Source organism: Kogia breviceps, chromosome 3, assembly GCF_026419965.1.
Source record: "Kogia breviceps isolate mKogBre1 chromosome 3, mKogBre1 haplotype 1, whole genome shotgun sequence".
Taxonomy (NCBI): domain Eukaryota; kingdom Metazoa; phylum Chordata; class Mammalia; order Artiodactyla; family Physeteridae; genus Kogia; species Kogia breviceps.
Genome location: NC_081312.1, coordinates 66,361,372 through 66,386,364, shown reverse-complemented (window position 1 = coordinate 66,386,364; position 24,993 = coordinate 66,361,372). Strand labels below are relative to the sequence as shown.

The window sequence follows — 24,993 nt, the reverse complement described above, 5'->3', positions numbered from 1 at the left end:
TTTAAACTAGAAGAATGTGCCTATCTTCTCACTTCTCTCTTTTCTCTCTGTATATTTCCTCACGCCAACTACGTTGAAGGCAGGTACATATCATATACATATACAGATTGAAGTTTCTTTGTTGTGCTTGCCACATAGAAGGCATATTCAATAGACAGTGTTTAAACAATTGATTCATCTAGAAGGTAAAGTCATGTTTGACTTTATAAATGGAATTGCTTCATAAATAATTTTTTAATTTGACACATTACCTAAAGTCCCACCACTTTGTTTCTATTGACCTACCTAATGATGTTACATTAACTGCTAAATAAAATTATGTAAGAGATGTGGAGACAAATTTCTTTGGAGTTTCTCACCTAGATTTAACTTTTTTCTCTCTGCGTTTACCATATACTTGGTTTTGGTATTTTTTTAATTTCATTTTCTTCCTCATGTCTTTTTTCTCTGTTTAGTTCTTACATTTTACTTATTGTGCATTTTGTTTCTTGGTCTAATTGTAGTTCTTTAATTGTAGGCTTATTTATATCCTTTTGTAATAGGAGATGACAGTATTATTTAATGTCAAGAATATGGGTGTACATTTGACTCTTGAACAACATGTGTTTGAACTGTACAGGTATACTTATACTCGGATTTCTTTTCAACAGTAAATACTACTGTACTCTATGATGAGTGAGTTGGTTGAATTTGCAGATGTGGAACCCTGGATACAGAGGAATCCTGGGCTGGGCATAAATTATAATCAGATTTTTTATTGTTCTGGGGGTTGGTACCCTTAACCCCGGCATTGTTTAAGGGTCAACTGTACCAGTAAATATAATCATTCTATGCAATATGTGTGCATATATACATAAATTTAATGTATAATGAAGAATAAATTACCAATATTGGAAGCCTTACCTTCAGTGGTGTTGAACTGAAGCCAGTGACAGGAATGATGTTACATCACATTTGGCTCCATAATATGAGTGGTTTCAACAATCAGAGAAGTTCATAAAGCAAGTCAGGAGAGGAGAAAAACCCCACATCAACCAAAAACACCCCTTTGTATCACCACTGGTGAATTGAAAATCAGATTGATCGTTTATAAGTATAAAGCAAAAATCTTCCATCTGTTGGAGGCTCTCTTATAACATGCCCCAAAAGATATGTTTAAAGGGTTGGAGATTTGTAAAGGAAAAAACAAATTAAAAATTTTGATTTTCACTTCTATATACTTCTCAACTTTTATAACAAATATGCTTTTTGAATAACATGAGGAAGTTGAGTAGAAGTGTAAAATAACCAAATTAAATAGGTCATTAGAGAGTTACAAGTAGAACACCAAACTATATTCCAACAATTGGATTCTGAAGTGATACTAAGACAATGACCTCCAGACTAACAGAGATAGCTTTGTAGGAAAAAATTCCTAAAGGTTACCAAATAATAATGATACTAAATACATAACTAAATACAAAAATAATGATAATTAAATACATAACTAAATACAAAAGCATTTGGAATATCTTTCTCTTAGATATATTGATAATTAGTTCTCCTTTCTTTTTACATTTTCTTTCCCACTTCTTTTCTTTCTACTTTTCTGGGAAGGCAATATGACTGTGCTTGGGAACCAACATGATCTCATTGGATATCCAGGACAATGCTTCAAAACTGGCAAAAATGAAAAACCTTATAAACTTTTCTGTTCCTTACTTCCTTTCCCATCTGCTTTACTCTCTCTTTTCTCCAACACACTGGGTACTCCCAGGGTCCCAGGCTACTTGCTACTGGACCTTCTGTCCTTATAACCACAGCCACGCAACTTGGACCATCTGGCTCACATTGTTTCCCTGAAGATTTCACGGCTCCTCCGATAGCAACCTACACAAACTTCTGTTAGCACCTACCTCTCTGTATCATTCTTGGTATGTATAGTCCACCTCCAATAGACTCTCAGCTCCTTGAGAGAGGGAGCAGTAACTTGCTCCTTTTTGAAGCCTCCATGCCTGAAACAGTGCCTGACAGATGCAAGGTGCAATACACATTTGAGGAGGTCTGGGAGGCAGGGATGAGTCTGTCTTATTTCTGTGCCGTACCTAGATTGCTTAGCTTGGATTTCTGTTCTGTTCTCTGAAAATGTAAGCCAAAAATAGTTATAATAATAATTTTGTTCCTATGTAGTTATATTTAACATTTCTCTACGCATAGTGTATCATGGAAATAATGTGAACTCTACTGATTCTAAGAAACATTACCAGCAAATGCACTGATTTTATTTAGTACGTGTTTGTGATTATAAATAAGCATGTACATTTTAATGGTTGTCATGGAAACACATTTATGTAAAAGAATGTTATCTTATCAATTATATCACTTAGATGTAAAAAAGTACTGAAAAATATGTTGGCCATGTAAAATTCTCAACGTTCCTCTCCTTTTAAAAGTAGTGTTATTTCCAAAGTGTGCATATAGAATAAATTAATCTAGAATGTACACTAAGTTCTTTGAATATTTAAAACTTTTTAAACTGCAGAATTGTGGAGATCTGAAAATCAGATATTGAGTGTCAACAGTGTCAACAGTTTTTAAAAACAGCTAACACAGTTTAAAAACCTGTAGACTGTCATTAAGATGTGGGGTGGGGATCATCTGGATACTTAAATACTGAATACATTCTAGATACTAATAAAAAGTTATAACCAATCACCTTTATGAAAATTTCCCCTAGCAACCTCACATGTCCTGTTTCACAACTTTGAAAACGCCTGTGAGGTGAATGAAGCCCATTTGGGCTGCTTTGTGAATATCACCTAATGTGGCTATGCTAAGTCCACACATACCTTTAGCGTCATCCATGGCAAATTCTCATTTAGCTAAGAAACATAGGGACTTTTTGTTGGCTGGAGAAATGCAGTCATTATTTTAGTCAACTTAAAATGGAGTTTTGCAAGATCCAGTTTTGTGGCATGGAAACATCTCTTGATTTTTCTAGCCCTTTATTTTTAACAATTTAATGAAAAAACATAAGCAAAAACCCAATATCTTCAACATGTATATTCATAGAACTCATTTGAATCAATCCCATTTGGCTATAATATTATCTTGAAGTGTTTAATATTGGGCCAAAAAATGACAAATATTGAGTGGGCTTGATAGTTTGACTTGCTCAACAGTTCTAGAGTAAGAAAGCAAATGATTGAAGGGTGTGTGTGTGTGTGTGTGTGTGTGTGTGTGTGTGTGTGTGAGAGAGAGAGAGAGAGAGAGAGAGAGAGAGAGAGAGAGAGAGAGAGAGAGAAAGAGAGAGAGAGAGAGAGAGAGAGAAGGAGAGAGAGAGTGAATGCATGTGGGGAGGGTCAATTAGCAGGATTGGGAGAGGTAATGGAAACAATGCCTATTGCTTTGGTAGACCCTCAAGTTTTATCTTTGAATGTGTAAGCGTTTCTCCTCATTCAGCATTGAACTAATGAATAGCATTAGTAAAGAAATTTGTCAGATCTGGTGGTTTTATCAGGAGTTATATAGGAAAATAGTAATGATCCCTAGGAAAATAAATAAAGGTAAGTTCAAGAAACATAACAAAAAATGCTCTACTGGTATAAACTGAATAATAAAATTCCTAGTCATATTTTGCTGTAAATAGAGGTATGGGCATTTGTCATTCACCTTATTTAAAATTCAAAAATATTAAAGGTACAGGGTTCTCTCATTACAGAAATAATAGAATTCCAGCTATTACTGAGTTAGGGTTGTTTAAATGGCTATAGCATGTATTATATCAATAAGGAACATCTGTATGAGACATCCACCTGCTGATCTACTACCACTCTGTACATTTCAATGAACTGCACTTAATCATTTTAAGACTTCTTCTAGGGCTTCCCTGGTGGCGCAGTGGTTGAGAGTCCGCCTGCCGATGCAGGGGACATGGGTTCATGCCCCGGTCCAGGAAGATCCCACATGCTGCGGAGCGGCTGGGCCCGTGAGCCATGGCTGTTGGGCCTGCGCGTCCGGAGCCTGTGCTCCACAACGGGAGAGGCCACAACAGTGAGAGGCCCGCATACCACAAAAAAAAAAAAAAAAGACTTCTTCTAATGAAGCCTTGTCTAGATTAACATTTTAAGCACAAATACTTTTAGGCATTAAAACTCTAGTACTAAATGAAATTGCATTGTCTTGTTTATCCTTGTTGATTAATAATCAATCTGTTAACTATTAGGCAGTCCAATTGTGGCAGTAGAAGGAGATTAGTAATTCAGTGATGTTTGTGGATATAATCATCGTTTCTCCCAAAGGCTTTGAATTAGAGTATCACTTACACACTGTCCGTAGGCAAAGAAGAGATATAATATTTTTAGACATGTGTACCCACTATTTTGCTTGAATCGTTCAGCTTAGGGTCACTGCAGCAATACAAATGCTCTGGGGGCAAAATCTTACTTTGATGCATGCATATCCTTCTTAAATAGTGTGAATGTCTATTAAAAGAAACACAGCAACTAACAAATAATGCATTAATAATCCAGTATCCTAATTTCTATTTTCAGAACATTATTGCTTTGTTAATCAAGTTTCGGAAGAGAAATGCTGCTTATCGTTTTTTTCAAACAATAGCTGTTACATATCAATTTTTTTGCAATCTTATTTAACTTATTTCCAGCCAGTAGAAAAATAAACTTTTGGCTCCAAAGAATCTAGGAGTAAATTTGGAAATACTCCATATCCTTTTGGAGGACTTTTCTGTCTTTTGTGTTTCCTATAACCTTGAATCAAAGCATGTCAACCTGTTTGGCATAAATGCTTTATTTCATTAAGTTAATCACCTAGATATCAAGGTGGGACCCAACATTTTAGATGTAGAAATCAGTTTAAAAAAAGAAAGGGAAAGGGGAATGAGATACAGCTAAATTCATTGGTATCAGTTGGGTGTCTTTAGAAGATCTCTAATCCAAAGGCAACTCCAGCATCCTTCTTGTCCTGTTGTTCACAGCTGAGCGTATCACTACAATTTTAAATTATGGTGGAAGAGGATGTTTTATGTTTTAGGGAAATCTGCCCTAGGAACACTAATGGATCGGTCCCTCTTTCTGTTGCAGTCCCTCTGTTGTGAAATAAAGCAGCGACGTCGTGGAGTGGCCTCCATCCTGCGATTATGCCAACATCTTCTGGATGACCGGGAGACCTGCAATCTGAATGCAGACCACCAACCCATGCAGTTGATCATTGTAAATCTTGAAAGAAGGTGGGAAGCCATTGTCATGCAAGCCGTCCAGTGGCAAACACGGCTACAAAAGAAGATGGGAAAGGAACCTGTGAGTGATGATTTCTTTTTTAAAGCACAATGCTCTCTCATTTTTCTTAGAAAAAATAAATGCTTTCAGGGCTTGGAAAATGTGTTCATCTTACAGGTGGTTTTGCTAACTAAAGGGATAGCTATCTCTAACCACTTAAAGAAACTGCTTTCATCATACAACAGAGATTCATTTGCCTACCGATAAGATACATTTTAGTCTCATTGTCTTTTAAAAAATTCATATGGAGACTTTGCTTAACCTTACCAAACTAAGGTTTGGTAAACCTAACCAACAATATCAATCATACAATACCCCATGAAGATTTTGCTAAGAAGTGGTTTACCACTCTCAGAGCATATGTAGCAATGTGTATGCTTTACAGACAAGGCAACAAAGTATACAGTTTACCTTTTCTTTACATGATATGAATTAACACCATCCACATGTAAAACAATCTCCATTGCTCCTGCCTAGAGCTTCTTCCAATACCGTTGCATTGCTGAGAACTAGCAAGTTTCCTCTGAGAGTTTTAATGCAGTGCTAAAGGTAGAAGTCGGGACCCCTTTTAAGAATTTTCCAAATTGACTGTAAATTCAAGCTGTTGCTAGATGAAGGAAATATATATATATATATAACTAGAGTTGTTTTATTATAATGTAGAATACACACTCGTCCAGAAAACCTTAAGGGAGAGGATTTATTGATAAAAAGATTACATTCCCCAAATGACCTTGAAGTTAGTGTCTGTTAGTTGAAGGCTTAATTCTCATGTTTGACTTTCATAAATGAAATACACACACACATACATACATACATACATACATACATACAATGGAAATTTTTTCTTGTATGTTTATATTATCAGTTCTATGTCTTTGGAAAGTTCAAGATTCAAAATTGTAAAATCAAGTATAATAATCCTGCCACTGAAAAACAGTCTTCTCCTATGATTTCTAATTTTAACAAAACCTAAATATTTAGGTTATCTGATGTGTTTGGCATTGGGGACTGGGAGCAGAAGGGACAATGAAGCAGTATGCCTTCTCACTCTTTTTGCATCTGTAGTTATGTTGAGTCTAGGGGGTGATTTTATCCTCAATAGTTCACTTTAATTGTTTTGCACTGAAGTCATTAAATTTCTTAAGACTTCCAAGTTATTACCAGTAATCAGATTCTATATAATTGGATGTCTTTTCTTGAAATGACCTATTTGTTGTGAAGCTATTTAGCTAGTCTTTTCTTTTCTTTTCTTTTCTTTTCTTTTCTTTTCTTTTCTTTTCTTTTCTTTTCTTTTCTTTTCTTTCTTTCTTTCTTTCTTTCTTCCTTCCTTCCTTCCTTCCTTCCTTTCTTTCTTTCTTTCTTTTTCTCTGAGTGTTTGAAAGCATAGAAGAGGTTATTTTTTATTCTATAGTTTGAAACATCTAAGCATAGTAGTAGTGATAATAAAATTTACACAAAAACCAACTGCACCTGGAGAAGCTCTTAACATTTTGGAAGCATTCAAGCTGCTTTGGAAGAAACAAAACTGGGTTTCTTTGGAGATTTATTTGAAATCGTATGATGAGGGATGCAGGACCAGATCTCTGCAGACTAGCTGTAGACATTTTTGTCCTACTTCTGTGGTAAAGTGGTAAGCTTTAGCTTTGAAACCCTGGCTGCTTCTTAGAGGCTCAAGCTACTACAGAGAGGTAGATAAAAATTGCAGGTGGACAAAACACCCCCTTTTCTTTAGGTTGGCTGCTGAATGTTAGCTTTTCTGGAATTATGAGGTAGCAAATAAGGTCCTCTGTGATAAACAAGATTGAAAACCACTCGAGAAAGGCATAAAAGAGTAGCAAGTGGCACTAATGCCAGCAACACAATGAATACCATGTACCTCATTACATTGGAGATATTTCTTGCTCTGATCTCTGTTGATTGGGTGAAGAGTCCAAGTTGCTGTGATGGGCAAACAAGTATTTTACCAATGTGGGAAGCTGCCTTTGTAGAGACTCAGAAGCCTCTAAGTGGTCTGTTTGCTTTTTTATCCTATGTCCCCACCCCCATGCCATCCCCTTCTTATGTACAGGGACTTTCATTACTATATTTCCAGGGTCTGGGACATTCCTACATATAGTAGATGTTTAATAGACATTTGCTAAATGAATGAATACAAGCTTTCAATTGATAAATTTTGTTTCATTCTGGCATTTGGTTTGGAGTTACTATTTCTATATTAATTCTCAATGTTCATATTCTCACAAAATGGCTTTGAGTATTATGTTCCTATCTGAATGTTTCACCTTCATGAGATCACCAAGGAGATGCCTTTTAACCTTTCTTCTTGCCTGGTAGGGTCAGTTTTTCCAAGTTTTAAAGTATGATATGAAGTCCCCCATGGTATACTCTCTTTTCTTCAAATTATTTCTGAAGGAAATTCTCTATGAGGTATTAAATAAAGTCATTCTGAAAGTGTGGGCTAGGTTCTGGTACTTAGAATTGGAAGCTCTAATTCTATCTCCGTGTTGTAGAATTTTCTTAGTCACTTTGGAAATAGCTTGTATAAGAAATGTCACCTAATCGTCTATCCAGTGCTCCTCATTTTTCATTTTACATCTGTTTGTGTGATGATATGATTACTGTTGATCTTCTCCACTAGTCTGAAGAAGGCAGCCACACACCAGTTTCTGCCCACCTTTACATTCCTAAAAGCCCTACATAGTATGCAGGACTTAACAGGTACTCCATAGTATTTGTTAAATAAGTGAATTTTCTCTAAATGATGCTCTACAGTAATCAGTGTTAGAGATTTAAAGGTAAACAAGATATCCTCCTTCTCCTCAAAAAGTATAGTTAATACAAATATGCAAATAACTATGATGCTAGATCTATTGAGGTAATTATGGGCTTCAAGCTTACATTTAATACTGACAAAAATATGGAAACTCTTTCCATAGTATTCAGGAGAATTCAGATAAGTGTACAAATGTCAATTAAGCCAGCTTCTCTATTTCTCCTAACTAGGTAAATAATGAATCTCTCTCTCTTTTTTTAAACTGGAAGAAAGCAAGAGATCTTGTATTAAATTCTGGGAGTTAAAACAGACAAAACCCAAAAGCATCTTTCTCCCTTATCATCAAGATTTGAAATTGCATAATTATTTGACACTACCCCTTGTTCTTTCTACATTCAAGCTCTTTTCCCAGACTTATATGGTTTATTTTTGTGTTACCTGTAAAAAATGATCTCTGTCTATACTTTTTATGCTTTAATTCTAATTTTCGTTTGAATCATATGTTTTTATTTCTAGTCTCCTGCCTTCTTTCTATGATTCAGTCTCCACATTTTGGCTAGCAATACCATGTGCCTGAATTACCTTAGATTGTCCCACTTGCCAAAATAGCATTCTGAATTTGTGATGTGTTAATTATAGAGAACCAGGATTTTTTTCAATTAAAAGTTTGAATCTCACTTCCTACAATAGATGCAAATTAAAATATATGAGACAACCATGGAAACACCAAGAATCCATACCAATAATCTATACATCTACTCAGATTAATCATTAGCAAAGAGAAGATAACTTATTGATGAAGGCCATAGACCCTCTTCCTCTAAAAATACATAGGCAGACTTCCACTACCAGCCAGGATTGAGTAAAGGACCAGGACCCTTCTACCTGAAACAATTTAAAAGCTGGGTAAAATCACAATTTTAAGACCTTGGATACCAGTCAATAAAGAGATGTGAAATGATTGAAGTGATACTATGATTACTCAAATTTCTGCCTAGACAGTTTTAAGGTCAGTGTGCAAAGAGGAAATCCATGCAGAGACTAGCATTATCCCTGGGTTGAGGGGACAGGTCTGGGAGTCTGAGGAGGACAAGGCAGCTAAAGTTGCTACAAGGCATAGTACCAGAGAGGAGAGAGCTGCACAGAGAGATGACTCTAGAGCTATACAGAGGGATTCTTTTAAATCTGCAGCAGAAGAAACCACCTGAAAAAATTAGAGGGAACAGTCCCTGGAGATCACACACAGCTGGGAATAGTTCCTTTTCCCATCAGTCACAGTAGAATCCTTATTATTCACAGGGCATGTGACACAGTACTGAGAACAGTTTTGCCTTAGTAATGGGGCAAAATTAGATTAAATGCTATTCTAGTCTTGCCCAAAAAGCTTAAAAGCAAGACCTGAAAGGATCAAACTCTTTCAAAGTTATTTAACTATATCCCAGTACAGAACTCAAGAATGCTGATAAGCATCTAAGTATCCAGCATCCAGCAAGGTAAAATTTATAGTGTCTGGCACCCAGTCAAAAGCTTCCAGTGTACAAAGAAGAAGTAATATATCTTTGAAAATGAGGAGAAAATTCAATTAATAGAAACAAATCCAGAAATGACATATTATAGATTTAATAGACAAGAACATTAACAGTTATTTTTCTTGCATTCCATATGTTCAAGAAACTAGAAAATATATTGAGCTTATTTAGTAGAGACATTAAAGATATCTATCTAAAATCAAACTTCTACAGATGAAAACTATGATAACTGAGATAAAAAATACCCTGGATGGTATTAACAAACAAGTTTACAGTGTGGAAGCAACAATTCATAAACCTGAAAACATAGCAATAGAAACTGTCAAAAATGAAACAAAGAGGAAAAAAAAAGACAAAAACAAAAGCATGGCATTAGTGAGCTGTGAGATAACTTCAAGCAGCCTAATGTATATGTAATTGGAATCCCTGAAAAAAAGGCAGAGGGAGAAACAATTTTTGAAGAAATAATGGCCCAAATTTTCCAAATTTGATGAAAACTATAAACCCACAGATCCAGAATGTCAACAAACCTTAAGCACAAGAAACATGAAAAAAACGACACCAAGGGGTATTTTGTTCAAATTGATTAAAACCAGTGATAAGAGTATCTTCAAAGTATCTAGAGGAAAATGATACATCATATACAGAAGAATAAGAAGGAAGAGTTATAGCATACTTTTTTCAGAAATAATACAAGTCAGAAGATAGTGGAACAACATCTTTAAAGTATTGGAAGAAAATAACCCAGAATTCTATACACAGAGAAAATACTTTATTTAAAAAGGAAAACAAAAATAAATGGTTTTCAGATATCAAAACTTTAAAAAAAATCATCAGCAGCAGAACTGCAAGAAATGTTAAGGGAAATCCTTACAGGAAAAAAGAAAATGTTATTAGTGGAAGCCTGAGTCTGCACAGAGAAATGAAAAGCACTAGAAATACTTACTGTGTGGGTTAATATGAAATGTCTCTTTTCATCTTATTTAAATCTCTTTAAATGATAATTGGTTGTTTAAAGCAAGATAATAACAATCTATTATGGGATTTATAACATATGTAGTAGTAGAACATATGACAAAAATATTACAAAGGCCAGGAAATGGAACTATACTATTGTATGGCTCGTATATTAAGTATAGTATCACTTAAAGATGTATAGAATCACTTAAAGATAGATAAGTGGTATAGAATGGTATAGAATCACTTAAAGATAAATAAGATAAAATACATACTATGATTCTTGAAAAACACAAGATGCTATAACAATAGGCCAACAAAGGAAAGGAAAGGAAATCATTTTAAAATTTCACACACAATGCAGAAAAAGAGGAAAAATAGGAATAAAGAACAGATGTAATAGACAGAAAACTGAACCAAATGCATCAATAATTCTGTTAAACATAAATGGACTAAAAACCCCAATTAATTAGTTGGCTGACAACTAGACATTTCCATTTGGTTTTGTGAGTTTTGAGAATCTAGATACTGGATTTTATTTTTGGAAAGATTAGCAGCTGTGTTTGCAAGGGCTTAGTCTTGGAAAGGGTAATTTTCCAAAAATGATCACCTAAAGGAAAATAAAATATATACATGCCTAATAGATTAGGTTTGTTTGTTTGTTTTGGTGGTAGTAAGTTTTTTTGGTTTCCCTACTCGAAGATACACAGCTGAAATATAGTTTTATTACATATTTTTGTTTCCTCTGCCACTTGAAGTTAAATTTATAATGTTAAAAGTAGAGTAATAATGGATTGATGAATGTCTTACATATGTTTAAAACTGAACTCTTTGAATAAAATATCAAAATACAAAAAAAAAAAATTCTGTTAAACATAAATGGACTAAAAACCCCAATTAAAAGGCAGTAATTAACAGATTACATTAAAAAAGCAAGACTGAACTATATGTTGCCATTTTAATTATAAAGAAAAATTAAAAGTAAAAGGATGGAAAATATATATTAAGCTAATGCAATCAAAAGAGAGTTGGAGTGTCCATATTAATATTAAACAAATTAGAATTCAGAGCAAAGAATATTACAAGGTATAAAGATATTTCTTAGTGATAAAGTGCTAATTAATCAAGAGGACACACCATTACTAAATGTTTGTGCCGTAGTAACAAAACTTACAAATTCATAAATCAAATACTGATACAATTACAAGAAGATAAGAATATACAATTTGGGGCAGAGATTCCAATACTTTTCTCAATAATCAATAGTACAAGTAGACAGAAAATCAGTAAGGATATAAAAAACTTGAATCACACCATAAATCATCTTGACCTAATTGACATTTAAAACACTCCATCTGGACTTCCCTGGTGGTGCAATGGTTGAGAGTCTACCTGCCAATGCAGGGCACATGGGTTCGTATCCCGGTCTGGGAAGATCCCACATGCCACAGAGCGGCTAGGCCCGTGAGCCATGGCTGCTGAGCCTGCGCGTCTGGAGCCTGTGCTCCACAACGGGAGAGGCCACAACAGTGAGAGGCCCACATATCACAAAAAACAAACAAACACTCCATCCAACAACAGGAGAATATACATCCTTTTCAAGTTGACAGAACATCTACCAAAATTGACTGTCTTCTGAGCCACAGAGCAAGTCTAAAATTTAAAAAACATTCTTATTACACCCTGTTCTCTGACTATGATGGAATTAGTTTAGAAATAAATATTAGAGGAAATGGGCACAGAGCTACCGAGGAGACAAGAGACTTTTTCTTGCCTCTTTGTTTCCTGGTGCAAGAGGAGAGGGGATTAAGTGCACCGTGTAAAGGAGCTCCAGAAATGGGTGCAGAGCTGCTGAAGAGACAGGAGACTTTTTCTTGCCTCTTTACTTCCTGGGGCGTGAGGAGCGGGGATTAAGGGCACCGCGTAAAGGAGCTCCAGAAACAGGCGTAAGCTGCGGCTGTCGGAGCGGACAGCAGAGACAGGTGTGGGACGCTAGGGTTGCTGCTGCCGCCACCAAGAAGCCTGTGTGCAAGCACAGGTCACTCTCCACACCGCCCCTCCCGAACGCCTGTGGAGCCCGCCACTGCCGGGGTCCCGGGATCCAGGGACAGCTTCCCCGGGAGAACGCGTGGCATGCCTCGGACTGGTGCAGCGTCATGCTGGCCTCTGCCGCCACAGGCTCACCCTGCATCCGTGCCCCTCCCTCCCCCCAGCCTGTGCCAGAGCCCCCGAATCAGCTGCTCCTTGAACCCCGTCCTGTCTGAGTGAAGGGCAGACGCCCTCGGATGACCTACATGCAGAGGCGGGGCCATGTCCAAAGCTGAACCCCAGGAGCTGTGTGAACAAAGAGGAGAGGGGGAGGTCTCTCCCAGCAGCCGCAGAAGCAGTGGATTAAAACTCCACCATCAACTTGAAGTGCCCTGCATCTGTGGAAAACCTGAATAGACAGTGAAATATCCCAAGTTGAGGAGGTAGACTTTGGGAGCAAGATTTACTATTATTTTTCCATTTTTTTCTTTTTGTGAGTGTGTATGTGTGTGCTGCTGTGTGAGATTTTGTCTGTATAGCTTTGCTTTCACCATTTGTCCTAGGGTTAAACCGACACTTTTTTTGTTTGTTTCATGTTTGCTTTTTATTAATAGAAATTTTTCTTCCTAATAATTATTTTTTATTTTAATAACTATATTTTATCCTACTTTATTTTGTCTTCTTCCCTTCTTCCTTCCTTTCTTCCCTCCTTTCTTTCTTCCTTTCTTTCCTCCCTTCCTTCCTCCCTTCCTTCTTTCCTTCCTTTCTTCCTCCCTTCCTTCCTCTCTTCCTTCCTCCCTTTCTTTCTCTCTTCCTTCCTTACTTCTTTCCTTCCTTTCTTGCTTTCTTCCTTCCTTCATTTCTTCCTTCCTTTCTTCCTTCCTTCCCTCCCTCCCTCCTTCCTTCCCTCCCTCCTTCCTTCCTTCCTTCCTTCCTTCCTTCCTTCCTTCCTTCCATCATTTCTTTCCGTTCTATTTTTTCTCCCTTTTATTTTGAGCCATGTGAATTAAAGGCTCTTCGCACTACAGCCAGGCATCAGGGCTGTGTCTCTGAGGTGGGAGAAGAAACCTCAGGACACTGGACCACAAGAGACCTCCTAGCTCCATGCAATATCAAACAGCGAAAATCTCCCAGAGATCTCCATCTCAACACCAAGACCAGCTTCACTCAAGGACCAGCAACAAACAGTGCTGGACACCCTATGCCCAACAAATAGCAAGACAGGACTACAGCCCCATCCATTAGCAGAGAGGCTGCCTAAAATCATAATAAGGCTACCAACATCCCCAAACACACCACCAGACGTGGACCTGCCCACAGAAAGACAAGATCCAGCCTCATCATCCAGAACAGAGGCATTAGTTCCCCCAACCAGGAAACCTAATCAACCCACTGAACCAACCTTAGCCACTGGGGACAGCCACCAAAAACAACAGGAACTACGAACCTGCAGCCTGCAAAAAGGAGACCCCAAACACAGTAAGATAAGCAAAATGAAAAGACAGAAAAACACACAGCAGATGAAGGAGCAAGATAAAAACACACCAGAGCTAACAAATGAAGAGGAAATAGGCAGTCTACCTGAAAAAGAATTCAGAATAATGAGAGTAAAGATGATTCAAAATCGTGGAAATAGAATAGACAAATTGCAAGAAACAGTTAACAAGGACCTAGAAGAAATAAAGAGGAAGCAAGCAATGATGAGCAACACAATAAATGAAATGAAAAACACTCTAGATGGGATCAATAGCTGAATAACTAAGGCAGAAGAATGGATAACTGACCTGGAAGATAAAATAGTGGAAATAACTACTGCAGAGCAGAATAAAGAAAAAAGAATGAAAAGAACTAAGGACAGTCTCAGAGACCTCTGGGACAATATTAAATGCACCAACATTCGAATTATACGGGTCCCAGAAGAAGAAGGGAAAAAGAAAGGGACTGAGAAAATATTTGAAGAGATTAAAGTTAAAAACTTCCCTAATATGGGAAAGGAAATAGTCAATCAAGTCCAGGAAGCACAGAGAGTCCCATACAGGATAAATCCAAGGAGAAACACGCCAAGACACATATTAATCAAACTATCAAAAATTAAATACAAAGAAAACATATTAAAAGCAGCAAGGGAAAAACAACAAATAACACACAAGGGAATCCCCAAGGTTAACATCTGCTCTTTCCGCAGAAACTCTACAAGCCATAAGGGAGTGGCAGGACATATTTAAAGTGATAAAGGAGAAAAACCTACAACCAAGATTATGCTACCCAGCAAGGATCTCATTGAGATTTGATGGAGAAATTAAAACCTTTATAGACAAGCAAAAGCTGAGAGAGTTCAGCACCACCAAACCAGCTTTACAACAAATGCTAAAGGAACTTCTCTAGGCAAGAAACACAAGAGAAGGAAAAGACCTACAAGAACAAACCCGAAACAATTAAGTAAATGGTAATAGGAACAAACATATCGATAATTACCTTAAATGTAAATGGATTAAATGCTCCCACCAAAAGACACAGCCTGGCTGAATGGATACAAAAACAAGATCCATAAATGTGCTGTCTACAAGAGACCCACTTCAGACCTAGGGACACATACAGACTGAAAGTGATGGGATGGAAAAAGATATTCCATGCAAATGGAAATCAGAAGAAAGCTGGAGTAGCAATTCTCATATCAGACAAAATACACTTTAAAATAAAGACTATTAAAATAGAAAAAGTAAGACACTACATAATGATGAAGGGATCGATGCATGAAGAAGATATAACAATTGTAAATATTTATGCACCCAACATAGGAGCACCTCAATACATAAGGCAAATACTAACAGCCATAAAAGGGGAAATCGACAGTAACACAATCATAGTAGGGGACTTTAAACCTCACTTTCACCAATGGACAGATCATCCAAAATGAAAATAAATAAGGAAATACAAGTTTTAAATGATACATTACACAAGATGGACTTAATTGATATTTGTAGGACATTCCATCCAAAAACAACAGAACGCACATTTTTCTCAAGTGCTCATGGAACATTCTCCAGGATAGATTGTATCTTGGGTCACAAATCTAGCCTTGGTAGATTTAAGAAAACTGAAATCATATCAAGTATCTTTTCCAACCACAACGCTATGAGACTAGATATCAATTACAGGAAAAGATCTGTAAAAAATACAAATACATGGAGGCTAAACAATACACTACTTAATAACCAAGTGATCACTGAAGAAATCTAAGGGTAAATCAAAAGACAAATGACAATGAAACAAATGACAATGGAGACACGACGACCCAAAACCTATGGGATGCAGCAAAAGCTGTTCTAAGAGGGAAGTTTATAGCAATACAAGCCTACCTTAAGAAACAGGAAACATCTCGAATAAAGAACCTAACTTTGCATCTAAAGCAATTACAGAAAGAAGAACAAAACAAAAACTAAATTTAGCAGAAGGAAAGAAATAAAGATCAGATCAGAAATAAATGAAAAAGAAATGAAGGAAACAATAGCAAAGATCAATAAAAGTAAAAGCTGGTTCTTTGAGAAGATAAATAAAATTGATAAACCATTAGCCAGACTCATCAAGAAAAAAAGGGAGAAGACTCAAATCAATAGAATTAGAAATGAAAAAGGAGATGTAACAACTGACACTGCAGAAATACAAAAGATTATTAGAGATTACTACAAGCAACTGTATGCCAATAAAATGGACAACCTGGAAGAAATGGACAAATTCTTAGAAATGCACAACCTGCCGAGACTGAACCAGGAAGAAATAGAAAATATGAACAGACCAATCACAAGCACTGAAATTGAAACTGTGATTAAAAATCTTCCAACAAACAAAAGCCCAGGACCAGATGGCTTCACAGGTGAATTCTATCAAACATATAGAGAAGAGCTAACACCTATCCTTCTCAAACTCTTCCAAAATATAGCAGAGGGAGGAACACTCCCAAACTCATTCTATGAGGCCAACATCACCCTGATACCAAAACCAGACAAAGATCTCACGAAGAAAGAAAACTACAGGCCAATATCACTGATGAACATAGATGCAAAAATCCTCAACAAAATACTAGCAAACAGAATCCAACAGCACATTAAAAGGATCATACACCATGATCAAGTGGGGTTTATTCCAGGAATGCAAGGATTCTTCAATATACGCAAATCAATCAAGTGATACACCATATCAACAAACTGAAGGAGAAAAACCATATGATCATCTCAATAGATGCAGAGAAAGCTTTTGACAAAATTCAACACATATTTATGATAAAAACTCTGCAGAAAGTAGGCATAGAGGGAACTTCCTCAACATAATAAAGGCCATATATGACAAACCAACAGCCAGCATTGTTCTCAATGGTGAAAAACGGAAACCATTTCCACTAAGATCAGGAACAAGACAAGATTGCCCACTCTCACCACTCTTATTCAACCTAGTTTTGGAAGTTCTAGCCACAGCAATCACAGAAAAAAAAGAAATAAAAGGAATCCAAATAGGAAAAGAAGAAGTAAAGCTGTCACTGCAGATGACATGATACTATACATAGAGCATTCTAAGGATGCTACCAGAAAACTACTAGAGCTAATCAATGAATTGGTTAAAGTAGCAGGATACAAAATTAATGCACAGAAATCTCTAGCATTCCTATACACTAATGATGAAAAATCTGAGAGTGAAATTAATAAAACACTCCCATTTACCACTGCAACAAAAAGAATAAAATATCTAGGAATAAACCTACCTAAGGAGACAAAAGACTTGTATGCAGAAAACTATAAGACACTGATGAAAGAAATTAAAGATGATCCAAATAGGTGGAGAAATATACCATGTTCTTGGATTGGAAGAATCAACATTGTGAAAATGACTCTATTACCCAAAGCAATCTACAGATTCAATTCAATCCCTATCAAATTACCACTGGCATTTTTTACAGAACTAGAACAAAAAATTTCACAATTTGTATGGAAACACAAAAGACCCCGAATAGCCAAAGCAATCTTGAGAACGAAAAATGGAGCTGGAGGAATCAGGCTCCCTGACTTCAGACTATATTACAAGGCTACAGTAATCAAGACAGTATGGTACTGGCACAAAAGCAGAAATATAGATCAATGGAACAGGATAGAAAACCCAGAGATAAACCCACATACTTATGGTCACCTTATCTTTGATAAAGGAGGGAAGAATATACAGTGGAGAAAAGACAGCCTCTTCAATAAGTGGTGCTGGGAAAACTGGACAGCTACATGTAAAAGTATGAAATTAGAACACTCCCTAACACCACACACAAAAATAAACTCAAAATGGGTAAAGGACCTAAGTGTAAGGCCAGACACTATCAAACTCTTAGAGGAAAACATAGGCAGAACGCTCTATTACATAAATCACAGCAAGATCCTTTTTGACCCATCTCCTAGAGAAATGGAAATAAAGACAAAAATAAACAAATGGGATCTAATGAAACTTAAAAGCTTTTGCAAAGCAAAGGATACCATAAACAAGACCAAAAGACAACCTTCAGAATGGGAGAAAATATTTGCAAATGAAGCAACTAACAAAGGGTTAATATCCAAAATTTATAAGCAACTCATGCAGCTCAATAATAAAAAAACAAACAACCCAATCCAATAATGGGCAGAAGAACACAATAGACATTTCTCCAGGGAAGATATACAGATTGCCAACAATCACATGAAAGAATGCTCAACAGCATTAATCATTAGAGAAATGCAAATCAAAACTACAATGTGATATCATCTCACACCAGTCAGAAAGGCCATCATCAAAAACTCTAGAAACAATAAATGCTGGGGAGGGTGTGGAGAAAAGGGAACACTCTTGCACTGCTGGTGGGAATGTGAATTGATACAGCCACTATGGAGAACAGTCTGGAGGTTCCTTTAAAAACTACAAATAGAACTACCATACGACCCTGCAATCCCGCTACTGGGCATATACCCTGAGAAAACCATAATTCAAAAAGAGTCATGTACCAAAATGTTCATTGCACCTAATTGTCCATCAACAGATGAATGGATAAAGAAGGTGTGGCACATACATACAATGGAATATTACTCAGTCATAAAAAGAAATGAAATTGAGTTATTTGTAATGAGGTGGATAGACCTGGAGTCTGTCCTACACAGTGAAGTAAGTCAGAAGGAGAAAAACAAATACTGTATGCTAACACATATATATGGAATCTAAGAAAAAAATAAAAATATCATGAAGAGATTAGTGGTAGGACAGGAAGAAAACAAAGACCTACTAGAGCATGGACTTGGGGATATGGGGAGGGGGAAGGGTAAGCTGTGACAAAGTTGGAGAGTGGCATGGACGTATATACACTACCAAATGTAAATTAGATAGCTAGTGGGAAGCTGCCACATAGCACAGGGAGATCACCTCTGTGTTTTGTGACCACCTAGAGGGGTGGGATAGGGAGGGTGGGAGGGAGGGTGATGCAAGAGGGAAGAGATATGGGGACATATGTATATGTATAACTGATTCACTTTGTTGTAAAGCAGAAACTAACACACCATTGTAAAACAGTTAGGCTCCAATAAAGATGTTAAAAAAAAAGGAAAGAAATAAATATTAGAAATGTATTGGAAAAGTTCTCAAATATAAGGAACCTAAATAACACACTTATCTACAATTCCTGGGACCAAGAAGAAATGAGAAAGGGAAATTAGAGATTATTTTGGACTGAATAGAAATAGAAAAAATATTAAAATTTGTACCAATGAAAATTCACCACCAAAATAATAATCTTAGTTTTCACATTTATGCAACTAGAGAAAGACAAATTAAACATAAAGTAAATAGAAGAAAGTAACCAATAAAGTTTAGAGCAGAAGTCATTGAAATTAAAAACAGAAAAAACAATAGAAAAAAGTTAATGAGGAAGAAAGCTGGGTGTATTTTGTTTTGAGATAAATGAAACTAATAAAGCTCTAGCAAGACTGATCAGGGAAAAAGGAGAAAAGAAACAAATTATCATTATCAGGAATAAGAGATAGATATCACTACAGATTCTACTAATGTAAAAGAATATAAAGGAAATACTATGAATAATTTTAAGCCATTAAATTCAATTATTTAAATAAAATATACAAATTCCTTAAAAGTTGCAAACAGTAGACTCAAAAAGAAATACACAACCTGAATAGCTCCATATCTGCTAAATAAATTAAACCATTAGCTTAAAATTTCCCTACAAAGAAAACTCCAGGCCTAGACAGCTTTATGGGTAAAGTCTCCTAAATAGTTAAGGAAGAAATTATACTGAATTTATGCAAAATCTTCCAGAAAATTGAAAAGGAAGAAATACTTCCCAACTCAGCATTACTCAGAGACATTACAAGAAAACTACTGAACAGTATCCCTCATGAATATAGATAAACAGATTCTTAACAAAATTTTATCAAATAATCAACAGTATATAAAATAGATAACACATTATGACCATGTGAGGTCTAGAAATGCAAAATTATTTTGAAAAAAAAATCGTGTGATTCACCACAAAGAGAAAGGAAAACTACATTCCAGGGTGTGCAGAAAAAGCATTTGCCAAAATCCAACATCCTTCCTGATAAAAGCTCAGAAACCTAAGAATAAAGTAGGAACTCCCTCAACTTAATAAAGGACACATACAAATAATCTACAGGAAATGTCATACTTAGTGGTAAAACACTGAATGCTTTTTTTCTAACATAAGAGGAACATGGTAAGAAGGATGTCCATTTTCACCATTTCTATTCAGCATTGCACTGGAAGTTTTAGTGAGTGAAATAAAGCAAGAAAAAGGAATTAAAGACATGCTGCTTGGAAATTAAGGAGCACAGTTATCTTACTCATAAACTCTATGGTCATCTATGTAGAAAATGCTATGGAATCTCCAAAAAAGAACCTAGAGCTAATAAAATATTTAACAAGGCTGTAGGACACAAGATCAATATATAAATATCAGTTGTATTTTTATGTACTATCAATTAACAATCAGAAATTGAAATTTAAAACAATATCATTTACAATAGCAGCAAAAATATGAAATGTTTAGGGCTATACCTAATAAAAATATGGAAGACCTATATGCTGAAAACAAAGTATTGCTACAAAATATTACTGAGAGAAATTATATGTGAGTGATGGACACTATACTATACACTATATGCTATACTGTGTTCATGGATCAGAAAGTACAATATTATTATTATTATTTGTTTTAATTTTATTGGAGTATAGTTGATTTACAGTGCTGTGTTAGTTTCAGGTGTACAGCAAAGTGATTCAGTTATACATCCACATATATTCATTCTTTTTTAGATTCTTTTCTCATATAGGTTATCACAGAATATTGAGTAGAGTTCCCCGTGCTATACAATAGATCCTTTTTGGCTATCTATCTTATATATAGTAGTGTATGTACATTCATCCCAACTCCTTATTTATCCCTCCTCCACCACGTTTCCCCTCTGGTAACCATAACTTTGTCTTCGATATCTGTAAGTCTCTTTCTGTTTTGTAAATAAGTTCATTTGTATCATTTTTAAAATTAGATTCCACATATGAGTGATATCATATGATATTTATCTTTGACTTACTTCACTTAATATGATAATCTCTAGGTCTATCCATGTTGCTGCAAATGACATTATTTCATTCTTTTTTATGGCTAATATTCCACTGTATATATGTACCACATCTTCTTTATCCATTCCTCTGTCGGTGGACATTTAAGTTGCTTCCATGTCTTGGCTATTGTAAATAGTGCTACAGTGAACACTGGGGTGCATTATCTTTTTGGATTATGGTTTTCTCCAGATATATGCCCAGGAGTGGGATTGCTGGATCATATGGTAGTTCTATTTTTAGTTTTTTAAGGAACCTCCATACTGTTCTTCATAATGGTTGTACCAATTTACTTTCACACCAACTGTGTAGGACGGTTCCCTTTTCTCCACACCCTCTCCAGCATTTATTGTTTGTAGAGTTTTTGGTGATGGCCATTCTGACCAGTTTGAGATGATGCCTCATTGTAGTTTTGATTGCATTTCTCTGATAATTAGTGAGGTTGGGCATCTTTTCCTGTGCTCTTTGGTCATCAGTATGTCTTCTTTAGAGAAATGTCTATTTAGGTCTTCTGCCCATTTTTTGATTGGGTTATTTTTTTTGTGACATAGAGCTGCATGAGCTGTTTGTATATTTTGGAGATTAATCCCTTGTCGGTCACTTCATTTGCACTTTCTCCCATTCTGTGGGTTGTCTTTTCGTTTTGCTTGTGGTTTCCTTTGTTGTGCAGAAGCTTTTAAGTTTCATTAGGTCCCATTTATTTATTTTTGTTTTTATTTTCATTACTCTAGTAGGTGGATCAAAAAAGATACTGCTCAATTTGTGTCAAAGAAGGTTCTGCCTATGTTTTCCTCTAAGTATTTTATAGTGTCTGGCCTTACATTTAGGTCTTTAAACCATTGTGAGTTTAGTTTTGTGTATGGTTTTAGAGAATGTTCTAATCTCATTTTTTTACATGTAGCTGTCCCATTTTCCCAGCACCACTTATTGAAGAGACTGTCTTTTCTCCATTGTATATGCTTGCCTTCTTTGTCGTAGATTAATTGACCATAGGTGCATGGGTTTATTTCTGGGCTTTCTATCCTGTTCCATTAATCAGTGTTTCTGTGTTTGTGCCAGTACCATACTGTTTTGATTACTGTAGCTTTGTAGTATAGTCTGAAGTTAGGGAATCTGATTCCTCCAGCACCATTTTTCTTTCTCAGAATTGCTTTGGCTATTTGGGGTCTTTTGTATTTACAAATAGATTTACTTTTTTTTTTTTTGCTCCAGTTCTGTGAAAAATGCCTCTGGTGATTTGATAGGGATTTCATTGAATCTGTAGATTGCCTTGGGTACTATAGTCATTTTGACAATATTGATTCTTCCAATCCATGAACATAGTATATCTTTCCATCTGTACATGTCATTTTCAATTTCTTTCATAAGTGTATAAGAGTATAGGTCTTTTGTCTCCTTAGGTAGGTTTAGTCCTAGGTATTTTATTCTTTATTATGTGATGGTAAATAGAATTTTTTCCTTAAGCACAATACTATTCAGATATCAATTCTCCCCAGATTTATCTGTAAAGTCAATGTAATACAAATGAAAATCCCAGTTATGTTTTTGGTAGAAATTTATAAGCTGATTCTAAAATTCACATGGAAATGCAAAGAAACTGGAATAGCCCAAACAGTTTTATTTTATTTAAAATTTTTATTTTATATTGGAGCATGCTTGATTAACAATGTTGTGTTAGTTTCAGATGTACAGCAAAGTGATTCAGTTATACATATACTTGTATCTATTCTTTTTCAAATTCTTCTCCCATTTAGGTTATTACAGAATATTGAGCAGAATTCCTGTGCTATACACTTGGTCCTTGTTGGTTACCTTTTTTTTTTTTTTTTTTTGTGGTATGCGGGCCTCTCACTGTTGTGGTCTCTCCCATTGCGGAGCACAGGCTCCAGACGTGCAAGCTCAGTGACCATGGCTCATGGGCCCAGCCGCTCCGTGGCATGTGGGATCTTCCTGGACCGGGGCATGAACCTGTGTCGCCCGCATTGGCAGACGGACTCTCAACCACTGTGCCACCAGGGAAGCCCCATTTACCTATTTTAAATGTAGTAGTCCAAAAAAGTTTTTAAAAGATGAATAAAGTTGGAGGACTTACAGCTCCTAATTTCAAGACTTATGATAAAGCTATAGTAGTCAAGAGAATATGGCGTTAGTGTCAAAGCCAAGAAATAGATCAGGATAGATATTTCAGAGCTAGAGCTCCACATAAATGGTTAATTGGTTTTTGACAAAGGTGCAAAGGCAATTCCAATGATAGTCTTTCAACAGATAATCCTGGACTAACTGAATATCCAAATGCACAAATGTGAAATTGAACAGTATATTGCACCATATACAAAAATGAGTCAAAATGTGTCATAAACCTAAATGTAAGGTATAAAAATTTAGAAAAAATATTATAGGGTAAAATCTTTCTGACCACTGGAAGAATCATAAAACGTAAAGAGGAAGCTTTTTGGAGTGATAGATATATCCATGATCTTGATAGTATGATGGTTTTGTGCATGTATTCATATGTCAAAACTGTACATTTTAAGTCATGCAGCTTATTTTATACCACTTATTTCTCAATAAAATGGTTTAAAAAACACATGGGCAGGTACAGAATTTTACATGTAATTACAAATGGGTGTATAGATTACCTTGAAGCCTGACAGTGAGAATCCTTGCCTGGGAGTAAGTAAATAAAAATAAGTTAATCATTTTCTGAAGAACCAAAATAATAATAGTAGTAGTAATTATAATAGCTAACACAGCACTTAATATGTGTCAGGCACTTTTCTAAGTGATTTACATTTTAAGTCATTTAAAACTTTTGATAACCATATGATATATATAGTATTATTCTCTTAATTTTACACATTGAGGCAAAGAAGGTTTCAGCAACTTGTCCAAAGTAACCCAGCTAATTTGTAACTGATCTGGCATTCAGATATAGGCATTTTGGCATTTTCACTCCAGGGTCAGTGTCCTGAATCAACATCCTAAATTGTCTCTCTAAGATGAAGCCTTCTTTAATGATAAGGGTAGTGTGTATGCCACCACTTTTCTTTTCAAATCAAGTATAGTAATAGGACTTTTATAAATACAAATTGAGCCTAGTGGATTTTGAAATAAGTAATCCCATTTTTCCAATACAGTTTAGGAAATCATGGATCAAATTTCTTCATTATCATAGGTGATATCTAAAGAAGTTTTCATGGCCAAAAATCAACCATATCTAACTGGGCTAGGAAAAACAGTACTTTTTAAAAAGAAGAACCTTAAGAAAGAGGAGTAAATAAGCATTTTCCCATTCAAAGTACTAGAAAAACTAGAAAAGAGAATTTGGGCTGCTTTATGTGTTGGTTGACCACTGCTAGCTCATTAACACTTATTTAAGCATTTCCTCTAGGTATTTGAGCTTCTTATTAAATTTACACATTCTTCACAGAAACTCCTGACATTCATGGAATTTGTCTCAAGAAAGCCAGTTTTCCAGAAATGATTTGCATTTATCACAAATCAAATTTCTTTTTTCAAGTGCTGTCTCAATAAATTTCTCTCTACCAGACAAGTTCAGTCTAATATAGATCCATTCCCTCAGGGGAATTCACAAAGTTGCTAACACAAGAAAGTTTTATGTATCTTAAGGAAATGTATCTCTCAGTTTATTTTATTTTCTCATGTTAATTTTGTTTGTTTGATTGTCTGGCAAAGATCCCTCTAAAAAGCCAAGTAGTATAAGGATTACTCACTATGAGGACAGGACTGTTTGTTATTTGCTAGCAGTATTGAA

General features: G+C 35.7%; 1 protein-coding gene across 4 annotated transcripts in view; it reads left to right on the top strand.

Moving 5' to 3' along the window:
* AKAP6 (A-kinase anchoring protein 6) overlaps positions 1-24,993 on the top strand; it is a 506,591-nt gene that overhangs the window by 438,817 nt on the left and 42,781 nt on the right. For all 4 annotated transcript variants that reach the window (XM_059059544.2, XM_059059543.2, XM_067028592.1 and 1 more), the window contains one exon: positions 5,082-5,297. In XM_059059544.2, the coding sequence (XP_058915527.1) occupies positions 5,082-5,297 (216 nt within the window). The remainder of the gene's footprint in view (positions 1-5,081; positions 5,298-24,993) is intronic.